General features: G+C 44.9%; 1 protein-coding gene across 2 annotated transcripts in view; it reads right to left on the bottom strand.

The window, feature by feature from the left end:
• TTC7A (tetratricopeptide repeat domain 7A) overlaps positions 1-24,078 on the bottom strand; it is a 577,716-nt gene that overhangs the window by 288,333 nt on the left and 265,305 nt on the right. For both annotated transcript variants that reach the window (XM_073628505.1, XM_073628506.1), the window contains one exon: positions 2,157-2,274. In XM_073628505.1, the coding sequence (XP_073484606.1) occupies positions 2,157-2,274 (118 nt within the window). The remainder of the gene's footprint in view (positions 1-2,156; positions 2,275-24,078) is intronic.

Raw genomic sequence — 24,078 nt, 5'->3', positions numbered from 1 at the left:
ACCCCTCTCTGATATTACTAAAAGGACATCAGATGTATTGAAGAACATAGCACGGTAAGCCATTAGAAAGAATGAAAACAAGATGACAACCTGAGTGGAAGCATTCGGCTGGAGCTCTGTTGGTCTCACCCGCAATCTTTCTAATTTCTGTGCTCTCTCCTTCCCGCATAGTAACACGCTGACACCCTGATGCACAGCCGATCATCTGGACCATCTTCTGGTCTGGGTAAGAAGCTCAAGTTTGTGTTCCTTTTTCAACATGGCATTGCAGACAGAGCTAGAGGAACCGGCTGCCACATCACAGCCAGGTTTGGTCAATGTTATGGCGGCGATTGCTGTTAGGCAATGCTTACCTTCAAATAGAGGCTGTACAGCTGGATGTAGGACCAGGACATTGACAAGGTGCATTCCCAGCTGTCCTCCGTGGAGCAGCATTTAGGCCACACTGAGGACATGGTCACTGAGAATACAACTGCTCTCTGCTCCCTGCAGACAAAGTTCCGGGCATTTGAATACAAGTCGAAAGATGCAGAAAACAGAAATCAGAGGAACAACCTTCACATTGTGGGCTTGGCTGAGGGACCCAAGACGACGGTCTTTGTTGAGGAATTTTTCCGCAACTGTTATCTGTAGCCCGGTTCTCTCCCTACTACACTGTGGAGAGAGCCGATTACATACCACCCAAGCCTAGAGCTCCACCCCGCACTTTCATCCTGAGGCTTCTCAATTTCCAGGACAGGGATGAGGTTCTCCGTGCTGCCCGGTGCAGGATGACATCACTTACCAGAACACTAAACTGCTAATCTTTCCCGACTATTCTGTGGAGACACAAAAGCTTCAGAAGTCATTTGACCAAGTAAAAGCGGCCCTGCGTACTCCATTACAGCGGCCTTTTCCCGGCTCATCTGAGGATTCAAGACAGAGAAACAGTCCATTTTTTCACCTCTCCTCGTGAGGTGTTCACCTAGATGGATTCACTTCCACCACTTCACTGATCATTAGCCCTGTGAGTTGTTTTCCAATTATTTCCCTGGATGCCTGTTCTGCCCGGGGTTGCTAATTCCCCCCCCCCCCCTTCTTCTCATTGGCAAGGAGAAGGGGCTGTTTCACAGTATCTGACTGATACTGTAGGAGCTACAAATTCTCTAGCACCGGTTGAAACTGTTCCTTTATTGGATTGTAACCAAGAATTGTGCCCCTGGCTCGCTCTCTCTCTCTCTCTTTGTTTTAGGCAGGCTCCTCCATTCTCACCACAGCCTTTCTGACACCCACTTGCCTCCCAAGATGGGACTTACCCCTTCTAGCATTGTCTGCTGTGCCGCATACACACGGGCGGACTTTTCGACGGACTAGGTCCGGCGGACTTTTCGACAGGCTTTCCAACGGACTTTCGAATGAACAGACTTGCCTACACACGATCAACCAAAGTCCGACGGATTTGTACGTGATGACGTACGACCGGACTAAAATAAGGAAGTTCATAGACAGTAGCCAATAGCTGCCCATTGTGGAATATGTAGACCTTGAACCCTCATGCAGAAGTGGAGAACTGTACAGCTTCTGGACTAATGCCGCGTACACACGAGCGGACATTATGGCAGACTTTGTCCGGCAGACTTTTCAACGAACTTTCCGAATGAACGGACTTGCCTACACACGATCAACCAAAGTCCGACGGATTTGTACGTGATGACGTACACTGGACTAAAATAAGGAAGTTCATAGCCAGTAGCCAATAGCTGCCCTAGCGTCGGTTTTTGTCCATCGGACTAGCATACAGACGAGCGGACATTTCGACCGAACTCGCGTCCGTCGGAAAGATTTGAAACATGTTTTATTTCTAGGACTGTCGGACTTTTGGGAAAAAAAAGTCTGCTGGAGCCCACACACAGTCGAATTGTCCAACGGAGTCTGGTCCGCCGGACCTAGTCCGTCGAAAAGTCCGCTCGTGTGTACGCGGCATAAGGCTCCAAGTTCTTCAGGACCCAGAAGGAATGAAAATATTCAGCTTAAGGGAGTCTGCAGGAAATACTGATGACAAATCATTTGCCCCCTTGGGCACACCTTCCCCATAACGGGTCCTCTTTAATGGTAAAACTGCTTTTTATTTTTATGCACAAACAGAAAGAAAAACATCTAAAGAGAGAGGATATTACCATCAGTAGCTTGCAAGCTGTACACCAGTCCCAGTGCCAGGAATCCTTTTGCGAGTGACTCTCCTGCTCCATCTCCCATGTCTGTCACTTGTTTCGCAAAACGCTCCCCTTCTTCCAACTGCAATACAGGAAAGAAACCAGAAATAAACATGTCAGCTGCAAGGGCGCTGAGGCATCTGTTGTATACATAGCATTTTAAATAGCATTATTTTAAATATACAGAACCAACATATTCCACGGCTCTGCACAAAGTTAGGACAGGCAGGGCTACTATAGTAAAGGTATAATGTACATGAATACAATGACAGGAATAGGGATCAATGGAGGAATTTAGCCTCAAGTAGTTTTGCAGCGAACTGATAGACATTGCCTTTGCTGAAATGTAGTCAAAAAGATTCTTAAATGTCACCATGTGCACTGATTTAGGACAAAACCATGTGATCACCCTGACAGTCCTGAGTCAACCTTAACACCTTAACCAGTGCTGAAATCATATCACATGGCTCTGTCCATAAAGAAAGAATTAAGATTAGCATTAGGGTCTATCTGTTCCACAATATTGAATTTTATGTGACCAACTAATAAGTCATAAGAACAAGTTCAGCGTAGATGAAAGAAACTTCTGTAACCCTCAGGAGCCATTTTAAATCCCCTGCACCCATGAAAACTATCCAAAAATAAAACTTATAGTGGCTACATATGCCCACTGAAGTGACTGGCTTTAGAGATTAAACAAATCCTCTTACATGAGTTGTACATGTTTATCTGCAGCTCTTTCACTATAGACAGGTCTCTCTACAGCCCCTTAAAGCACACTTTTTACATGGCATTCCTTAGTGCCAGAAGGAAGGGGGCGGGAATCTGATGTCACACAACTGCACAGCATGGAGCAGAGAACTGAGTGTAATCTGAGACCTAAGTGGAGGGAAGGGATACCCCCCTATCAGTATCATAAGGAAACATGGGAAGCATGCACAGTTAAAGAGGAACTGCAGTCTGCCCACATAATTTGTAATAAAAAAACATCTTTGTCGTTCTGAAACTTCCCTCCAAACACTTTGCATATTATTTTATATATACTGTGATTCTGTACTTGCCAAATATGCTGCAGAAATCTCCCTCCACTGAGTCTGGCTGCAACCATTTTAACGGTGGGCAGCTGAAGCTGCTGCCTATTCACTTCCTGGATTTACACAGATACACAGAGGCACACCTCCAGCTCTGCAGCTTTCATTGGTCCTCTTATGACTCATCCCCCCCTCCCTTCCTGGCAAACTCTCATGAGAGTGAGAGAGAGCTGTGCATGTTGTCATAAGCCTAGGTTTTTTACCAGACAAGAAACAGGAAGTGGGCTGTATAAGGTACTTACTGGCAGAAAAAAAAAATATTTTACTATTCAAAGTTAAAACAACAAGGGCAGAAGATTTAATAGATGGAAGGATGAAAAATGACCGAAGTTCCACTTTAAAGTGTTACTAAACCCACAACAGTAAATTCAGTCTGTATATGCAGTAAAGCATGCTTGTTATACTCACTGTGAAACCTAAGGGGTTAATCCTCTGCATTGTGTAAAAAGGCTGTTTGATCCTGTCTTCTCTGATCCTCCCCTTCTTCCACAGTCCCCACTCCATCTCCTGACAGAACAGAGCTTTGGAGGCACTCTGCACATGCTCAGTTTGGTGTGTATTGCTAGAGTTTTTTTTTTTCTTGGGAGGATGCATGTGATCAGCACTGTCCAGCCAGAGGGTCAGGGGTCATGCAGCTTCATAGGACAATTAGGGGAGAATGAAAACTCCTCCTACAAGCTTTAACCAGATACTGATAGAAGTCACAAGACTGCTATATACAGCTGATAAGAAAAGGTATTTAACAGTTTATAGTTACAAAAAAATATTGCATTTCCATGTTCTGTGTACTGCGGGACACCAGATATAGTGAATACAGGGTCCTGGGTTTAGTAACACTTTAAAACTGTCAATCACCTACTGTGGGGGGGATGGGTTTGCTTGGTGTCAGCACAGAATGTCAGAAGTGATTCAGGCAGATGGCAAAGGAGTGAGGCAGCAAACAGAAATCACAATAGGTGCTTTAGATCAAGGCAAGTACACACTATAGAAGGATATGCTTTGTTCATTTCTGAGGTTTACAACCACTTTAATTTCACCTTCTCCATCGATTGTTGAAAAATTTCAATTTTTCTACAAAATTTTAGCAAAGCAAGAACTCCCAATTTTGCTCATGCCTATCCAGACAGGAATAACCTTGCCTAAAAGCTCTTACAGTTGAAAGTAGAAAGGATAGGTAAAAAAATCTGGATTCAGGAACAAAGTACAATGGAGCAAAGCTACTAGAGTAAAAGAAACCACATCATTGAGGAATACCAATCTCGAATGTGCTACTGATGAATTATACTGTATTAGATGAATATAATGTGAAGCTCTACCTCTAACACAATGGGGATGAGTTACTAAAGGCAAATAGAATGTGCACTTTGCAAGTGCAGTTACTCCAGGGCTTAGTAAATGAGCAGAAGCTCTACTGACTTCCATCATCCAATCATGTGCAAGCAACCATGCTTTTTTTATTTTTCTTGCATGTGACTGGGCAGTCTTTGCAAAGTAAAATTTTACCTCATTTACTAAGCTCTGTAGCAACTGCACTTGCAGAATCAATTTGCCTATAGTAAATCAATATACCTTCGAAGAAGAGAAGTAGGTTGGCCAACTTGGGCCGGATTTACCATTCTGCACATTAGGATCTCACACAAGCATATTCACACATGGTCATCGTAATAGGTTATGTTCATTAAAACAGGGAAATGCTCTGTGTAATGCCTTGTACACACGACCTGGACTCTCCAGCAGACTAGGTCCGACGGTCTTCCCGACGGACTTTCCAAACGAACAGACTTGCGCACACACGACCGGACTTTCCGGCAGAATAGGTCCGACGGTCGGAGTTACGGCAGACTTCCGAAAGAACGGACTTGCCAACGCACGGACTAAAGTGCGTTCATTTTGAACGTGATGAGGTACGACGGGACTAAAAAAGTAAGTCAATGTCGGCGCTTCTATCTGCGAGATTTACACCTTGCGAGCCCCGTCGCAGAGCATACCAGGCCCTCCAGTCTGGTATGGATTTTAAGGGGAACCCCCTACGCCGGAAAAACGGCGTGGGGGTCCCCCCAGAATCCATACCAGTCCCTTATCCGAGCACGCAGCCTGGCCGGTCAGGAAAGGGGGTGGGGACGAGCGAGCGCCCCCCCGTCCTGAATTCTACCAGGCCGCATGCCCTCAACGTGGGGGGGTGGGTGCTTTCGGGAAGGGGGGCAACCTGCGATCCCCCCCACCCCAAAAGCACCTTGTCCCCATGTTGATGAAGACAAGGGCCTCTTCCCGACAACCCTGGCCATTGGTTGTCGGGGTCTGCGGGCGGGGCTTATTGGAATCCGGGAGACCCCTTTAATAAGGGGGCCCCCAGATCCCAGCCCCCCGCCCTATGTGAATGAGTATGGGGTACATCGTACCCCTACCCATTCACCTGGGGGAAAAAGTGTCAATAGAAAAACACACTAGACAGGTTTTTAAAGTAATTTATTAGGCAGCTCTGGGGGTCTTCTTCCGACTTCGGGGGTCTCTTCCGACTTCTCCGCTCTCTCAGGCCTCTTCTCCCTCTCTCCGGCCTCTTCTCCCGGTGTCCGGTTCTTCTCACGCTCTCCGGCCTCTTCTCCGCTCTCCGGTTCTTCTCTCGCTCTCCGGTTCTTCTGCCGGTCTCCTCCGCTATCTTCTGCTCTTTTGCTGCTCTCTTGCTAGCAGTGGCCCGGTCTTCTCCATCGTCTTCTTCCCTCTTCTCTTCTTCCGATGTTGACACAACGCTCTCTCCCACTGTAATGCTGTGTTTACGGTGCGCAACGAATTATATAGGCATGGGGCATGGTCATCGGGTGGTGACACCGCCCAATATGACGGCACAGTCCCACCATGCCCCGGGACTGTGCCGTCAAAAGGTGCAGAGTCACCGGGTGACATCACGCCCCATGCCTATATAAGCTGTTGCTTACCGGATTCCGATAAGACCTCCGCCCCCAGACCCCAACAACCAACAGCCAGGGTTGTCGGGAAGAGGCCCTTGTCCTCATCAACATGGGGACAAAGTGCTTTGGGGTGGGGGGGACCACAGGGCGCCCCCCTTCCCCAAAGCACTCACCCCCCCATGTTGAGGGCATCCGGCCTGGTACGGTTCGCTCGCTCGTCAACACCCCCTTTCCTGACCGGCCGGGCTGCGTGCTCAGATAAGGGTCTGGTATGGATTTTGGGGGGACCCCCACGCCGTTTTTTCGGCGTAGGGGGTTCCCTTAAAATCCATACCAGACCCAAGGGACACTGTCACCTCTTTCTCGCGCTCGCTGCAATAGGAAAATGTGTTTTTCCTATTGCAGCGAGCGCGAGATGTATAGTATCCTGCCGCCGAGAACCAGCACAAAACATTCTCGTGGGCAGGTGCTGTAGCTGCCCTTGTGTCGTATTTGGTCCGTCGGACCAGCATACAGACGAACAGGCTTCCCGATAGGAACTGGGTCCGGCGGAGTTCCGGCGGAAAGATTTGAAACATATTTCAAATCTAAAGTCTGTCAGATTTTTGGCTGAAAAGGTCAGTAGGAAGTCCGATGAAGCCCACACACGGTCTGACACATGATTGTCTGACGGATTCGGTCCGTCGGACCAGTCCGGTCGAAAAGTCCGCTCGTGTGTATATGGCATAAGGCTTCCTACAGACCTTTGAATGGGTTGTCAAAGCATCTTAGCACATCTAAAAGTGGACCTGACTGTTTTTGGCAACACAGCGCACTACAATTCATGGTAGTGAGTGGGAGGTTAGTGTCAAGTGCTAGAACCCAGATCTGTTGCCCTAGTGCAGGGGTCTCCAAACTGAAACCTGGATGTGGACCTTTTCTTGCCTTTATCCGTCCCTTGGGGCACTATTCATCCCAATGACACCAACAATTGGGCACTATAACTCTCTCTGACACCAACAATGGGGTACTATCCCTCCCACTGACACCAACAATGGGGCACTACTCCTAACCCTGGTACCAATGATGCAATTTTTTTTACCAAGCCTCTGGCATTGTTTACTCCCACAGATTCTGGGGCATTTTCTACTTCCGCTGGCCACAGTCCGGCCCTCCTAAAGTTTGAAGGGCAATAAACTGGCCCTTTGTTCCAAAAGTTTGGAGACCCCTGCCTCAGGGCCGTCTTAATAGCATCATGGGCCCCTGGGCAAAGTAATGCTCTGGGGCCCCTACAATGGAGACAGCGCAGGTAAACAGACATCAAGTAGGTAGGAGGCAGACAAGCAGAGCTTCCCCTTTTGGGTGGAGCTCCGCTTTAAAGCAGAGTTCCACACAAAAATGTAACTTCCGCTTTTCGGAACCCTCCCCCCCTCCGGTGTCACATTTGGCACCTTTCAGGGGGGAGGGGGTGCAGATACCTGTCTAAGACAGGTATTTGCACCCACTTCCGGCATAGACTCCCATGGGAGTCTACGCCTCTTCGCGTCCCCACCGCGCTGTCTCCTGGGAACACACAGCTCCCAGGAGAGAGCGGGGACCACTTGGGACGCGCAGCGCGACTCGCGCATGCGCAGTAGGGAACCGGGAAGTGAAGCCGCAACGCTTCACTTCTTGATTCCCCCACCTAGGATGGCGGCGGCAGCTGCCGAGAACCGAGCGGGTTCTCGGTGTCGCCTGCCGACATCGCTGGACCCTGGGACAGGTAAGTGGCCATGTATTAAAAGTCAGCAGCTGCAGTATTTGTAGCTGCTGGCTTTTAATATTTTTTTTTTTTGGCGGTGTGGGTGGACCCCCGCTTTAACTACGTGAACAGTCATTCTGTACAGCAAAGAAACAGTGGGAAAATACTACATACATAAAGCAACAAAGCTGTCCTGTGCATATAATAAATCTGCTAGAATGATGCCTCCCCAGCACTCTAACCCCTCTACACCCCAGATATCCCCCCAGCACTCTGACCTTTCTACACCCCAGATATATCCCCAAGCACTCTGACCCTCTACACCCAGATATCCCCCCAGCACTCTGACCCTCTACACCCAGATATCCCCCCAGCACTCTGACCCTCTACACCCTAGATATCCCCCAGCACTCTGACTCCTCTAAACCCTAGATATTCCCCCCAGCACTATTACCATATACCATAAGATACCCCTGGTATTGTGACCCCATTACATCCCTGATACCCCCTACACTGTGGCCTCTTTACATTCCTGATACCTCTAGCACTATAGCCACCCAAGATACCCCAAGCATTGCTACCCCCTATACACCCCAGATCCCCCCTCAGCATTGTTTTCTCCCATACACCCTTAATATCACCCAGCACCATTATTCCATCCATGTAGTACCCCCTTTTCCAGTAGAGATACAGTGCATGTGCCCACCTCCAGCACTGGACTCCCTTATACCAATCAAGCAGGCAGAAGGAGGGGCGGAGGAGGGAGCATCCCTCCGGGCATTCCAAGCCCTTCGGTGCAAACAGTGCTGGACAGCTGGGCTCACCACGGCAGCATTCACAATGCTACTTCCGCAGGCAGGCTCTCGGTGCTGCCGACTCAGCAGCTCCCACTCCAGCTCCTACCCCGCGGGCCCCGAGTCCCGGGCATTCAGGTGGGGTCAGAGCATCACTGGCGCTCTGACCCTGCCACTCCCTGCTGGCTGTGAAATAATAGGTATTGTTCTGCACAGCAAGGCGCACCGCTGCCAGCCTGCCTCCCCTGTGTATCCATCACTCTCAGTGCCATCATGGGGCCCCCAATTTCCGGGCAGCGTGGGCTCAAGGACCAGCTGCTTTGGGGAAAGTGCAGGGCCCCCCCATACAGGTGGGGCCCCTGGGCAGTGCCCAAGTGTGCCCACTCATTAAGACAGCACTGCCCTGCCTTAGTGTGTTGGGTGGCATTCAAAACACTACAGTACTGCTTGTTGCAGGAATGCGCACTTTTCTGCAATGCACAGTGTGAAGCTGACCTAAAAATGAGTTTATTTGGGCATCAGAGGTTGTGTTCCTAGAAGAAATTTGGCCCCAAGCCAACATTGATTTAGTTACTAATGATCCTGGATTTATGGATCTTTAGGAAAAGTCTGTTTGTCATTAACTGTGTGCGTGTGTGTATGTTGATTTCATTGTCATTTTTAACATCACACCGGATATAACTCTTCCAGTGACAGAACTGGCATGTTTAACTCTTTGGGTGTCATACACACCATAACCTGGAAATGATGTAGTGGTCTCAGTATAGGATAAAGTTTATTTTTCCTAACACTTCTCTAATTCTCTACAGTATTTTTTTTTTTCTTTTGCTTAACCATGAGTCAATGGTGCCCTGCTTCTCTCCTGCTATGTGCCATCCGTAAAAGATGCCATTAGGTTTGCTAACTCTGAAGGATATAAGGGTTCTGTAGACCTTAGAAAGTGGTTGATGATAGTAGTCCTCCAAGAATGGGGAAGCATGGGACACAGCTATCACCACTTTGCTCTTATTGGTAAGATGACGCAGGGGAACAAATATTTTCCACTCAGCCAGACTTGTCCACCAACAGAAGTCTCCAAAAGTCATCTATGGTGGCCTGTATACCTCACAAGCAGCCAAATATCACCCAAATTGCCAGGATTCGGATATTGTATTTGCAATGTTCTTGTAACCTTAAAGTAAATCTGTCAGTCATAATAAAACTTTATTTTTCCTAAGAGCAGACACTACAAAGTGCTTGTTATCACTATAGTTGGAGATCCAGCCATTCTCTGTGGGGTCTATTTATCAATGTTTTTATTCAAGTTTCATATTACTGCCACCAAAGATCCACCTACTGTCAAATAGAATCTTGTGTGAAAATGTGTGACTCTTGGGTGGAAGACCTAATGTGTCTCTCTAAAACCACTTTGTTAATAGAGTTTTGAACTTCAGGACTAAACTATACCAACTACCGTTTCCCTGTCCATTCCGAGTGCCCTTTTTAGCTATTAAGGCATTCTCATTGAATGGGGGAATGCCAGTTGGTAGGTCTTAGGTTTGATGCTGAGGAATTCTGGTCCATAGTGGCAAATGAAATTAGTTGCAAAAAGATGCAGTCCTCTAGTTAGTACAGGTAGAAGCAGGTATCCTGTGGTATCTCTATAAAGCAGGGGCGGCCCATCCATTAAGGGCGCACAGAACTCGCCCCCATCCATGCGTCCAGCCCCTTGCATGGATGCATGGGGTCCAATGGGGGGGGGGGGGGGGGTTTGAAGCAACTGATTAGAGCTAGAGGCTTCAAAATAGGGTGGGCTCGGGGCGCAGAGAAAGCGAACCAAGCCCACCCAGGTGTGTTGTTTGCCGCCCACCAGAAAAAAAAAAAAAAACAAGAGCCACCACTACTATATAGAGAGGGTTACTATCACACTGCATGAGCACTTGGAATAAGGGAAGTAAAGGGGAACAAAGTTTATTCTTTCTCTTCTTCCACAAATATGAGAATTTAAGAAACATAGAATTAATATTATACCCAATGAAAAAATGATTTAAACAATAACCATTTAAATATCTTACACATCTGGGAACCATGAATAGAACTTTTTCACCCATTACTGGACTGCACTAGCTTGAGAGATGTTTTTGATGGAGCTGAGATTGGTGGGGAGACCGGAGAAGGAGGCTCTGTATTGTAACTAAATACACAACTAAACACTGATGATTTTGGCAATGCCCTACCCTCCTTCAATCATCTCTAACCCCCCCCCCCCCCGTTTCTTTTTTCTTTTTCTCCACAAGTACAGGCCTACTGTTGGAATACTATTTGACTCAAATACGATATATATATAAATATCAAAGGGCAAACCTATTAAACCCCACATAGCCATTGTTTGTTAATTTTATTGGTATAATTGTTAACCAAATATTATCTATTGTTTAATGTATGCAACAATATAATCAATAGGTATAAATTTTAAATTCTAATTATAAAACTCAATATGTAACATTCAATTCTACATAATTGTGCTACATTTATTTCCATTGTATCTCTATTGATGTCTAAAAAAAAAAAAAGAAACTTGAAACAGAAGAAAGAAGAGTTTGTGAGGCCACTGTGGGAAGAGATTGCTCAGTAGAAAAAGATGTCCTCTCCAAGGAGACTTCTGGATCATTTCCTATAACAATAAACTTCCAAAAAGCTATTTTAATGCCTGTTAACTGCTAAACACCTACAAAATGCTTTATAAGAGTTTACGTAGCACTTTTTTTTAGCACTCTAATGGACTATTATTGGGCTCCAACCACACACAAAAATTGAGCGAGCTTGGTATTCTTCTGCTTGCAGAACCATTTAGAAAAAGTCTAAATATTTTTTTGGAATCTCAGAGCAAACAAACCCTAAGGCCCCTTTCACACATGTGGACCGTTCAGATCCGCCTGTCAGTTTTTTCAGGCGGATCTGGCAGCTGACATCCGATCCGCCCTGATCTCCGCAAAATCCAGATGGATGTCCTATTTTCCATCTGTCTGGCGGATCGGATGAAAACGGACAGGCGATCCGTAATAATCCGATCCCCCCATAGAGGAGAGCGGTCTCTCTGACAGGTCCGTCCCTACACAGTGTGCAGAGACGGACTTGTGATCCGCCGCCTAAGCGGATGCCTAAATAAGGATCTGCACGTCTGAAAGGGGCCGCAAGCTGATATTTGTTATGTGTTACTCGAGCGCTACCACTCTGTGTGGGGTAAAAAATGTATAGCAAGCCTGCCGCCTTCACTTAAATAGCTTATCCTTGACTATTCATAAATAAATTGTTAGAGAGTAGTGAGGCGCTGACAGTTAACTAGCTATGATCCCCTGATGAATTCACGTGACCGTGATGTAACATGTAGGGCGTGATGGAGGCGTATCAGAAATTACGCGATTGTGGAACGAGCTTGGAGCTCATGGATATAAGACGTTACTCGGCTTTTTAATGTGAGTGCACTGTATGATGTTATGATTTTAATAAATTCATTCTAAGTTACTACACTACGAGAGCGCTCTTCTTCCTTTATACAGCGGGGACGGAAATTATTCAGACCCCCTTAAATTTTTCACTCTTTGTTATATTGCAGCCATTTGCTAAAATTATTTAAGTTCATTTTTTTCCTCATTAATGTACACACAGCACCCCATATTGACAGAAAAACACAGAATTGTTGACATTTTTGCAGATTTATTCAAAAAGAAAAACTGAAATATCACATGGTCCAAAGTATTCAGACCGTTTGCTGTGACACTCATAAACTCAGGTGCTGTCCATTTCTTCTGATCATCCTCGAGATGGTTCTACACCTTCATTTGAGTCCAGCTGTGTTGATTATACTGATTGGACTTGATTAGGAAATCCACACACCTGTCTATATAAGACCTTACAGCTCACAATGCATGTCAGAGCAAATGAGAATCATGAGGTCAAAGGAACTGAAGAGCTCAGAGACAGAATTGTGGCAAGGCACAGATCTGGCCAAGGTTACAAAAAAATTTCTGCTGCACATAAGGTTCCTAAGAGCACAGTGGCCTCCATAATCCTTACATGGAAGACGTTTGGGATGACCAGAACCCTTCCTAGAGCTGGCCGTCCGGCCAAACTGAGCTATCGGGGGAGAAGAGCCTTGGTGAGAGAGGTAAAGAAGAACCCAAAGATCACTGTGGCTGAGATCCAGAGATGCAGTCAGGAGATGGGAGAAAGTTGTAGAGTTGTAGAAAGTCAACCATTACTGCAGTCCTCCACCAGTCAGGGCTTTATGGCAGAGTGGCCCAACGGAAGCCTCTCCTCAGTGCAAGACACATGAAAGCCCTCATGGAGTTTGCTAAAAAAACACCTGAAGGACTCCAAGATGGTGAGAAATAAGATTCTTTGGTCTGATGAGAGCAAGATAGAACTTTTTGGCCTTAGTTGTGCATGGGGGGGTTGTTGTGAAATGGTAGGCAGCGCCGGAGCCACTGCTGCAACCTGTTGTTGGGCAGGGGGTAGTGTTCTATTTACTTGTGAACCTGTCGCTGCAATTGCGGCTAAAGATTCCATGTCCTCTTTCGAGAATGAGGAATATATTAGTTTATATGGCCCCCCTTGAGGCTGTGGTATGTAAGGGGGAGGAGGCAGGGCACCTGATACAGGCATGGAGAAGGTTGATTTAACCCTTTTCTAAAAAGAATGTAATCCTGGAGCTTCTTTGTCCCTTAAATTAGGTGTCCTCTTTTTTTTTTTTTTAATTTACATTTCAAGTTTTTGGCAAAGTGCCATCAGGTTCAAACAGTGCCTTCAATTGCGGTAGTACTAATGCCGCAAACAATTCCCCACTATCTATTACGGTTAGTGAGATATTAACACTTGAACCCTGTTGGCAAAAAGCCAAAAATCCAAATTTTGCACCTGACTTCCCCTTCGCAAAAGATGTCAGTAGCAAAAAGAATTATTCAAATAGCATGTTTTGATCAAAAGTTATTCTCAGAATATCCTGCCAACTACAATACGATATAGGTTATATCCTCTACTTCAGAGTCAAAGCATTCATATGTAAATCATTAAAAGTAAGCATCAATACATCACCGGATATTGAAGGATCACTCTACGTTTCATTATAACACAGTGCAGTGGAAAGGTGCTGTCTTACCTTACGACACTTGACAAATTCCACACAGACAAATTACAAATTATCTTATGACTGCTACGCAATAGGGAGATAAAAGCAAAGAGATCGGGTTTTGTCCGGCACACCTTATCAGACTTTTTCTTATAATTACAGTACTGTATAAATAATAGATTTCTCATAATCTACGGACTTCACAAAGCCCTTAAAAACTCTCCCGGAATTTTTTTTTCTCACTGTTTACCCGAAACAGTAGCCGCTGCTACACAGAGCAGTCTCTGAAGCCCCCCCCAGGGCTTATGTCGCTGTTAACTCAGAACAGCCTTATTATTGCTTCTCAGAGCAATTCAACATATCAAGGTCTAAAAAATTAATTACAGGTCCCTTTAAAAGAATCGATCTCTAAATAAATCACGGCAATAGATAAATAGATATAAATCAACTCACCGAGACATATTATGATCGATTCTGGGCGAGCACCCAAGCTGTTAGGAATGTAGATTGTCTAGGGGTATTTTTAGACCCTCGATAACTGTGCATAAGGTGTACCTTAAAATCCCCACAGGCCTGTGAGATTAGCCCATTGAGACAATGATAAAAAACCAATGACAAAGTCTCGCCGAGCAAATCTAAAAGTTTATTCTGTCTCAATGAATATAAAGGGGGCTTTCAGAAAGCGCAGCCCCCTGAACATTATCCAATATTATCCAATCAGATACAAAGACATTTTATGACAAAAGAGAAACTCAACAAACGCGTCATTTCTGGGAAATCACGTGCTTTACAAGAAATGGAAAGTAAGGAAAGATAACAAGAACAATGAACAGTACATGCACACAGCTGTTTGTAAAATAGAGCGCAGGATAACACACAAAATGGAAACTGATTATTGTACAATGGATGTGGTTAAGCTAAATATGCCTTCAGGTATGTGTGGCGAAAACCAGGCACTGCTCATCACCTGTCCAATATAGTCCCAACAGTGAAGCATGGTGGTGGCAGCCTCATGCTGTGGGGGTGTTTTTCAGCTGCAGAGACTGGACGACTGGTTGCAATCGAGGGAAAGATGAAGTACAAGTACAGGGATATCCTGGACGAAAAACTTCTCCAGAGTGCTCAGGACCTCAGACTGGGCCAAAGGATTACCTTCCAACAAGACAATGACCCTAAGCACACAGCTAAAATAAGGAAGGAGTGACTTCACAACAACTCTGTGACTGTTCTTGAACGGCCCAGCCAGAGCCCTGACTTAAACCCAATTGTGCATATTTGGAGAGACCTAAAAATGGCTGTCCACCAACGTTTACCATCCAACCTGACAGAACTGGAGAGGATCTGCAAGGAGGAATGGCAGAGGATCCCCAAATCCAGGTGTGAAAAACTTGTTGCATCTTTCCCAAAAAGACTCATGGCTGTATTAGATCAAAAGGGGGCTTCTACTAAATAGGGGTCTGAATACTTAGGACCATTTGATATTTCAATTTTTCTTTTTTTAATAAATCTGCAAAAATGTCAACAATTCTGTGTTTTTCTGTCAATATGGGGTGCTGTGTGTACATTAATGAGGAAAAAAATGAACTTAAATGATTTTAGCAAATGGCTGCAATATAACAAAGAGTGAAAAATTTAAGGGGGTCTGAATACTTTCCGTCCCCACTGTATATACAGTATCTCACAAAATTGAGTACACCCCTCATATATCTTTTCATGTGACAACACTGAAGAAATTACACTTTGCTACAATGTAAAGTAGTGAGTGTGCCATTTTTTCTCCCCGGTGTCATGTGACTCGTTAGTGTTACAAGGTCTCTGTGAATGGGGAGCAGGTGTGTTAAATTTGGTGTTATCGCTCTCACTCTCTCATACTGGTCACTGGAAGTTCAACATGGCACCTAATTGCAAAAAAATAATTGTTGCTCTACATAAAGATGGCCTAGGCTATAAGAAGATTGCCAAGACCCTGAAACTGAGCTGCAGCACAGTGGACAAGACCAAACAGCGATTTAACAGGACAATTTCCACTCAGAACAGGCCTCGCCATGGTTGACCAAAGAAGTTGAGTGCACATGCTCAGCGTCATATCCAGAGGTTGTCTTTGGGAAATAGATGTATGAGTGCTGCCAGCATTGCTGCAGAGGTTGATGGGGTTGGGGGGGGCGGGGGGGGGGGGTCAGCCTGTCAGAGCTCAGACTATATGCCGCACACTGCATCAAATTGGTCTGCATGGCTGTCCTCCCTAGAAGGAAGCCTCTTCTAAAGATGATGCACAAGAAAGCCTGCAAACAGTTTGCTGAAGACAAGCAGTCTAAGGACATGGATTACTGGAACCATGTCCTGTGGTCTGATGAGATCAAGATAAACTTATTTGGTTCAGACGGTGTCAAGCGTGTGAGGGCGCAACCAGGTGAGGAGTACAAAAACAAGTGTGTCTTGCCTACAGTCAAGCATGGTGGTGGGAGTGTCATGGTCTGGGGCTGCATGAGTGCTGCCGGCACTGGGGAGCTACAGTTCATTGAGGGAACCATGAATGCCAACATGTACTGTGACATACTGAAGCAGAGCATGATACCCTCCCTTCAGAGACTGGGCCGCAGGGCAGTATTCCAACATGATAACAACCCCAAACACACCTCCAAGACGACCACTGCCTTGCTAAAGAAGCTGAGGGTAAAGGTGATGGACTGACCAAGCATGTCTCCAGACCTAAACCCTATTGATCATCTGTGGGGCATCCTCAAACAGAAGGTGGAGGAGCGCACTTTGGGCCCAATTTGGACATTTTCACTTAGGGGTGTACTCGCTTTTGTTGCCAGCGGTTTAGACATTAATGGCTGTGTGTTGAATTATTTTGAGGGGACAGCAAATTTACACTGTTATACAAGCTGTACACTCACTACGTTACATTGTAGCAAAGTGTCATTTCTTCAGTGTTGTCACATGAAAAGATATAATAAAATATTTACAAAAATGTGAGGGGTGTACTCACTTTTGTGAGATACTGTATATTGGATATGCAAGAGCTTCATCTTAGGCTAGAGTTGCACTTCCCAGTCTCTGCAGAAGATATTGGCATGCATGGTAATATAAGCACGTCGCCTTTATCTCCTTCGTTCAGGTTGCACTGTACGGAGACCACAAATACATAATACATGAACAACTGTCAGGTTTAAATCTGTTTTACCAAGAGACTGCTTTGTGCTGTTATTAATTTCTGCAGAATCTGGCGGTAGGTAAAGAGAAGTCAGCGTCTTCCGGTGTCCTCGTTTCACCTGCTCCCCACATGTGTAGCCCTTTCAGGAGCCTCAGTGTAAAATCTGCAACAATAGCGCACCTAGGAACATCCTGTACGCCAGATGCACATTAATGTGGCCGCGATGGAAACTACTAGAACTGGAGCATGAAATCCAGGCATTAATTCACCTTTAACAAGCAAGCGTCATTAGAAGTCCAACCTGCAGCCTTCCCGCCGTGAGAAAACTGACAGTTGGCTTATTGTTATTGGCTGCATCCATAGACGGCTTCTTAAGAATTGTGAAATTCTGTCCTTATTGAAAAACACATTGTATAATGAGAGATCCATATCTGAGAGCTGTGAAAAGTTATGCCAGAGAGGTAATGATGTGGAGGGGATGGAAATTCAAGAAATGGGCCATTCACACTATTGCATAATACATGCATTAATGTGATGCAGTGTCATCAATCCTGAATGCACCTTCTCAATGCACTAAAATGCGTACGTTGCAAAAAGCGCCAAATGCAACTTTTTTGATGCCTTAGGCAGATAAATCATTTGAATGGCTTGCTTTACCGCACCTTTTAATGCACCTTTACACTTGTGCGCTAAAGCAGCCCACCCATGTGAGCGCAACCTAAAAGAGACCCTGTCACCTTGCCCATGCAGGACAATATTATAGTCAGATTTAGGTATATAACCACTTCACCTCCAGAAGATTTACCCCCCCTTCCTGACCAGGTCCATTTGTTTTGCGATACGGCACTACGCTGCTTTAACCGACATTTGCTTGGTCGTGCGACGTTGTACCCAAATAAAATTTCCCCTTTTTTTCCCAACAAATAGAGCTTTCTTTTGGTAATATTTGATCACCTCGCGTTTTTTATTTTTTGCGCTAAAAACAAAAATTTGCTGACAATTTTGAAAAAAAAAAAACAATATTTTTTTCTTTCTGCTATAAAACATATCCAATAAAAAAATGAAACAAAGCAAACCTCCTCATAAATTTAGACCAATATGTATTCCAATATATATGTTAGCCCTGTAGCAATAAAACTGACACACGGTCGGAATTTCCGACAACAAGCTCCCGTCGAACATTTTCCGTCGGAAAATCCAATCATGCGTACGGGGCATAAGAGCCAGCAGGTATTCACCAGAGCCACTAGTGGTGAGGATGGATTTGGCTGCAGCTGACTCCAGGTTGCGGCCCTCAGGGTCTCTCAGCTCATGCTCACAGACTGGTTCTGGTGGACAGAGCGGAAGCAGCAGTTCTGGGTTAAGCACAGGATAGTCAGGAGCACAAGCCAAGGTCGGGGCAACTAGCAGACAGGGATGGTCAGGAAGTCACGCCAAGGTCAGGGTTACTAGCAGATAGGAATGGTCAGAGGGACAGATAAAATACAGCAGGAAGCCACACCAGAAGCCTAAACACAACTGTTGCTCGGGCAAGGCTGGCTCCCAGTGCACAGAGTTATATAGTGTTTCCTGTTAGAGGCTGGGGTGCAGCCATGTTGAGAGAAGATTACTTAACCACTTGCCGACCAGCTCACGCAGATATACCACAGTAGGTTGGCAGCGCTGCAGGAATCGCTGTACCTGTCATTTTTACATTGATCAGTGCATTTTTATAGCACTGATCAATGTAATAATGTCACTGGTCCCCAAAAAAGTGTGATTTGGGTTAGATTTGTTCACCGCAATGTCGCAGTCCCACTAAAAAAATTGCAGATCGCCACCATTACTAGTAAAAACAATAAAAAATAAATAAAAGTCCCTAAATCTATGCCATCGTTTTTAGACGCGATATCTTTTGCGCAAACCAATCAATATACGCCTATTGCAATTTTTTTTCTACCAAAACTATGTATATATCAGTCTAAACTGATGAATAAATGTGTTTTTTTTATATTTTTGGGGGGGATATGTATTATAGCAAAAAGTTTAAAAAATTGTATTTTTTTTTCAAAATTGTCGTTCTCTGTTTGTTTATAGCGCAAAAAATAAAAACTGCATAGGTGATCAAATACCACCAAAAGAAAGCTCTATTTGTGGGGAAAAAAGAACGTCAATTTTGTTTGGGTACAGTGTGGCATGACTGCGCAATTGGCAGTTAAAGCAACGCAGTGCTGTATCGCAAAAAATGGCCTGGTCATTAAGGGGGCGAATCCTTCTGGGGCTGAAGTGGTTAAACACGCAGGTGTGAGAGCGCGGTCCCTAAGCTGAAACACAAACCAGAGAGGTAAGCAAACAGACAGGGCATGAAACATTACTGCAGATTCATGACATATTTTCCTTTTAGTTATCAATTTAGGCAACAGAATGGATTGGATATATCTGTACCCTTTGGTTGCCATTCACCCTCTGTTTGTCCCCTGGGTCCTCGCGGATCCTACTTCCACAGCTTCTGGGTCAGACATCCCTAGAGGTCACCATTGGAAATGCCATTTTGTGTATCCAATCTTAGCTGATTTGTAAGTATTGGGTCCCTTATGGCGGCCCTTGATCTTTGAATACAGTAACAGTACTCATTACTAATTTTGTTGTGTATTTAAAAATTGATGTTCTGCCTTACAGATATTTAAATATGCACCTATTCCTGAGGAAGTTAACAGAGATTTGCGAAACGTGTTGAATTTTAGGATGCATAATTTTATTTAATCATGAAATTATATTTGTAATATTTAAATTTGATATGACTTGTACCATGAAATTACTATTAATCAGCTTGACAGTATTTTCTCTTTTTTATGCTTATGAGAACTGTATCCATTTACTAATTCATTTATATACTATGTATCTATTGGTTGTGTACGTTGCGCCTCATTTAAAGTCCCAGGGCAAATTTATGTTTGCAAATATAGATGAGAATTACGTCTGCTTGGCCCAGCCTTCAATCTCCTAGGACATGTCACACATCCCAGGAGACTGCAGGACCAGTCGCACAGCGCTGCCATGCCTCGCACATGCTCACTAGGGAGACTTTAGGAAGTCACAGCCATCTCCCATAATGAAAGGAAAATCTGGATGGCTGCACACCAAACTGAGATCCAAATGCCTTTTATTGCATAAAACCAGAAGAGCACTTCATGTACAAACAAGGGAGGAATGGCTTTATCAAAAGGGCTTTTTCCAGATATGAAAGGGCTCTGCATCCGGATTTTCATTTTATTATTGCTCCAGCTGCGACTGGGTGAGCACCCTGCAATGAGGAGAACCTGCCGTTGGAGCCGACTCACCTGTGAGCAGCGTGGATCTTTTGTGCGTTGTACTGGAACCATCTCCCATAGCCCAGATGGTGGTGCTAGGGAGCCAAAGCCCGGTGAAGAATAGCCGGCTGGTAAGTGTCTATCTTTTAAAAATCAGCAGTTACGGTACTTGTATCAGAGCAGGGAAAACCTTGACCAGTGGCCTCCCCCCTAATCCATGCGTCCTGCCCCCTAATCTACATGCGGGGCGCCGGATGTATGGATTCCAATGGGGTTTATTTATTTTTTTGGAAGCACGTGATTAGAGCCTGAGGCTCTAATAGGCTTAAAAAAAGGGTGGGCTTGGGGCGCAGAGCACTGCGCCCCAAGCCCACCCAGTTGTGTGACAAGAGCAAATTAATATTTGCTATTGTCTTCCTGATTCTCCTCCCGGCCAATCAGGAAGCGAGTCCTGAGACCCGTCACCCGATTGGCCGAGAGGAGAAGCGATCCTATTGACCGCTGAGGAGGAAAAGGGAGGAGACGCAGGGGAGGAAGCTATAAAGCACCAGGAGGAGGACACGCCGCCCTCAGGAAGCCCTGCCCGTGACCTAGATGGGGTAAGTGCGGGGCTGGTGACCGACTGACGCCGGAGGGTGGGTTTAGGGGGTGTCAGCGGGAGGATTGTTTGCCCCCCTCCCGAAAAATATACCACCAGCCACCACTGGCCTTGACCACTTATGATTGGCCAAGGACATTGACAGCTTCCTGGCGGGACCACTCAGTTGGATTCAAACTAGGATCTGAACATGCCTAAACTTATTCCCTGGTGCAAAGAAATACTTGAAAGTGCAATAGGCATAAAGTGACTTCAGTTTCTGCGGTTGCAGCTGGCTCTGCTCTCTACCAATCTATCATTATGATGGACAAGCTCATGAAGCAATACCTAGACCATGAAGAAGCAGAGTGCAGAGACAGCCGGGACCCTACATATTAGGAGGTCAGATAGAACAGTCCTAATGAATATTTGCTTCACTTTGCAAAATAAAACTGCCTTGCATTTGCATAAACAATGTACATGCCATATTATAAATTCCGCTCTGTGTAGACCTAAGACCAGCGGGCCTTTTATGACCTCTATCTCCTCCAAATATATTTCTCTGCAGCAAAAATGAATTTCTCTCCAAAAGCCGTTCACTGGAGGAATGATAAATACGTCTGCATATGTGGTACAAAAGTTACAAACAACACATTTAAGATCATTGTTGGGCAAAGGCCAATGTGAAGTCAATGGGTCCTCTAAAAGTCCACATTTGGCAGGTGGAAAAGCTGACACATTCCTTCTACTCCACTCTGCAGCAATAAAAGCCTCTGATATTGTGCAGACTTAACACACCATGGCTGACCCATAACCATGGAATGCCAATGGGGAACGATCCAAAACAGTAGTTAGAAGCTTAACAAAAAAAAATTCCATCTGTGGTGCATCCACATCAAATCTATGCCTCATACACACCAAATGAAAGGACGTTCCATTCCTGAATTCTAACAGCTGAAACGTATACATAGAAACTCATCTGAAAAACCATAAGGGAAGGGAGAAAGTGCACTGTCCTACTGTATGAATTTAAATCCAGGAATTCAGCTTCTTTGTAAAAAGTGAAGGCACGCTATGAGTTAAGTCCAAGGAGGTGCATGGTGTTTTCTGGGCTTACTGCTATATCTTGCCTTATAGCTGAAAGGTTTATAGTACTGCATTTCTGAGAGCCCGACGCTGATCCTTCTAATCTCTGTAGCTTCAACAGGAGAGTTGCTACACTATAGCACACTATGAGTTAAGTCCAACTAGGTGCATGGCATCTCCTGGACTTCCCTCTATTATTTACATTTGCTCTGCCAGAGAGACACTCCAGAATCTGAGAGGAGAGAAAGACACAGAGCAGCTATGCCCGCCCTCTCCTCCTCCTGCCCAGTCACAGAAGCCTTGGTATTTTGTGAACACATTCACAAAATACCAAGGCTTCTGTGAACAGGTAGCAGAGGGGAGAAGCGGGCATAGCTGCTCTGTGTGTTTCTCTCCTCTCAGATTCCGGAGTGTCTCTCTGGCAGAGCAAATGTAAATAATAGAGAGAAGTCCAGGAGATGTCATGCACCTAGTTGGACTTAACTCATAGTTTGCCTTAATTTTTTTACAAAATGGCTGAATTCTTGGAATTGGGTTTTAACCAATTGCCATTGACAGGTTGTTTATAAACAGCCTGGACCCCAAGTGGTTAAATCAAGCTTGCGGCTTAGTGCCGCTGGCTATTTAGTAAATGTGATGTGGGGGGGGGTGTAGAGTCACCAGATCACTATTACCATGAAGGTGTCCCACCTCATCAATTTAATCCCTACCTCACCTGTGCTTTCCAGGCTCTCCCTCCAGAGAGCCAGAGACCATGGTAAATGACATCAGAATGCCAAGCGGGAGAAGAGTGGTGACATCCTTTCCCTCAACAGCTCTGCAATTGATGAACCTGGAAGCACTCAGCTCCTTCTGGCTGAAATGCTGGGTAAACAAACAATCAAGTTCATTCCTCCGCTCGGTCGGCCAGACCCCTGATGACCCCTGATGTTTACATAAAGGGAACCTGTCGCCTGCCCAATGCTATCACATTGGGGGCTTGCTAATAAAATAAATTACAATAAAAAAATACATAAATGCAAACCTATAACCCTACACACACACAATTGCAAACGTAGACATGTATGTAAACAATGATTTTGTCATACATGAGAGGTATCACTGCAAATGTCGGAGTGAGAGTAATAAATTCTGGGGGCCTCATTCATAGCTAACTCTAAACAGATGAACAGTAAATTGTCATGTACGGACCATTTTGGGTACCGTAGTTCTTCTCCACTTTACGGGCACACACAATTTTAAGGGTTGACATGGTATGGTATCTGTTTACTCAATGCAATCCCATCTTTTATACTTTACAAAAAAATTTTATTATTTTATGTTTGTGTGCACTACAATAGATTTTAGTGTATTTTTTCCTGACAATATTGCTTTAATAAACACCTGCCAACTGCAACCGCCACCGTTTTATTCTACAGGGCCACTTCTGCATATGTGTACTGGACCGAATGCATTTTGGAGAATTCCACCTTTTCACCAGTCTGCATCAGGACATGTTTCTGTCTTCAGATGCTGGTGTTTTACCCAACTTTATTGGTCACTGCTGGCCACAGGAGTGCATAAAGGAATTTGGAATGGTATACACCTGATAAGCTCTTCATGCTCTTCTCTATGAAAGTGCAATCTATTTGTTTTTATTAAAGATGTGCATTTAAGTGTGCTTCACTTAAGAGAAGTGAGACTCTTCTGCTTGGCTCTGCAGTGACTGAAACAAAATTTCTGACATTGTTTAAATTCAACTTACCAGCCTCCACCAATAATTGAAACAAAAGGTGCTCACCCCCTTAAAGTACTGTATATCTAAACCGAAGAACAAAAATGTATTATATCGCAGCTTACCACTTCTTAGAGGTTTTTTTTTTTTTTAAAGGCTTTTTTCCCCCCTTCAGTTTCACCTCATGGTTCCACCAGTAACACTTCCTGTCATAGGGTGACAACTCTCACTTACTGTACTGTATAGAGAAGCAGTTGCCAACCTGAGGTAGGACCACCACCTTACACCCTTATCTCCATAACATATTAGGAAGGTGTACTGTATATCAGAGAGAGCTGGGAACAATGAGAACTGATAGCAGGTATTAGAGGCAGAGGGCACAGTCAGCTCACAAGATTTGTTTGCACCTTTTACCAATTGCTTAATACATTTATTGAATGGGGG

This window comes from Aquarana catesbeiana, linkage group LG04 (assembly GCF_042186555.1).
Source record: "Aquarana catesbeiana isolate 2022-GZ linkage group LG04, ASM4218655v1, whole genome shotgun sequence".
Lineage (NCBI taxonomy): Eukaryota > Metazoa > Chordata > Amphibia > Anura > Ranidae > Aquarana > Aquarana catesbeiana.
The sequence above is the reverse complement of the archived record's forward strand: the minus strand, read 5'-3'. Positions and strand labels throughout refer to the sequence as shown.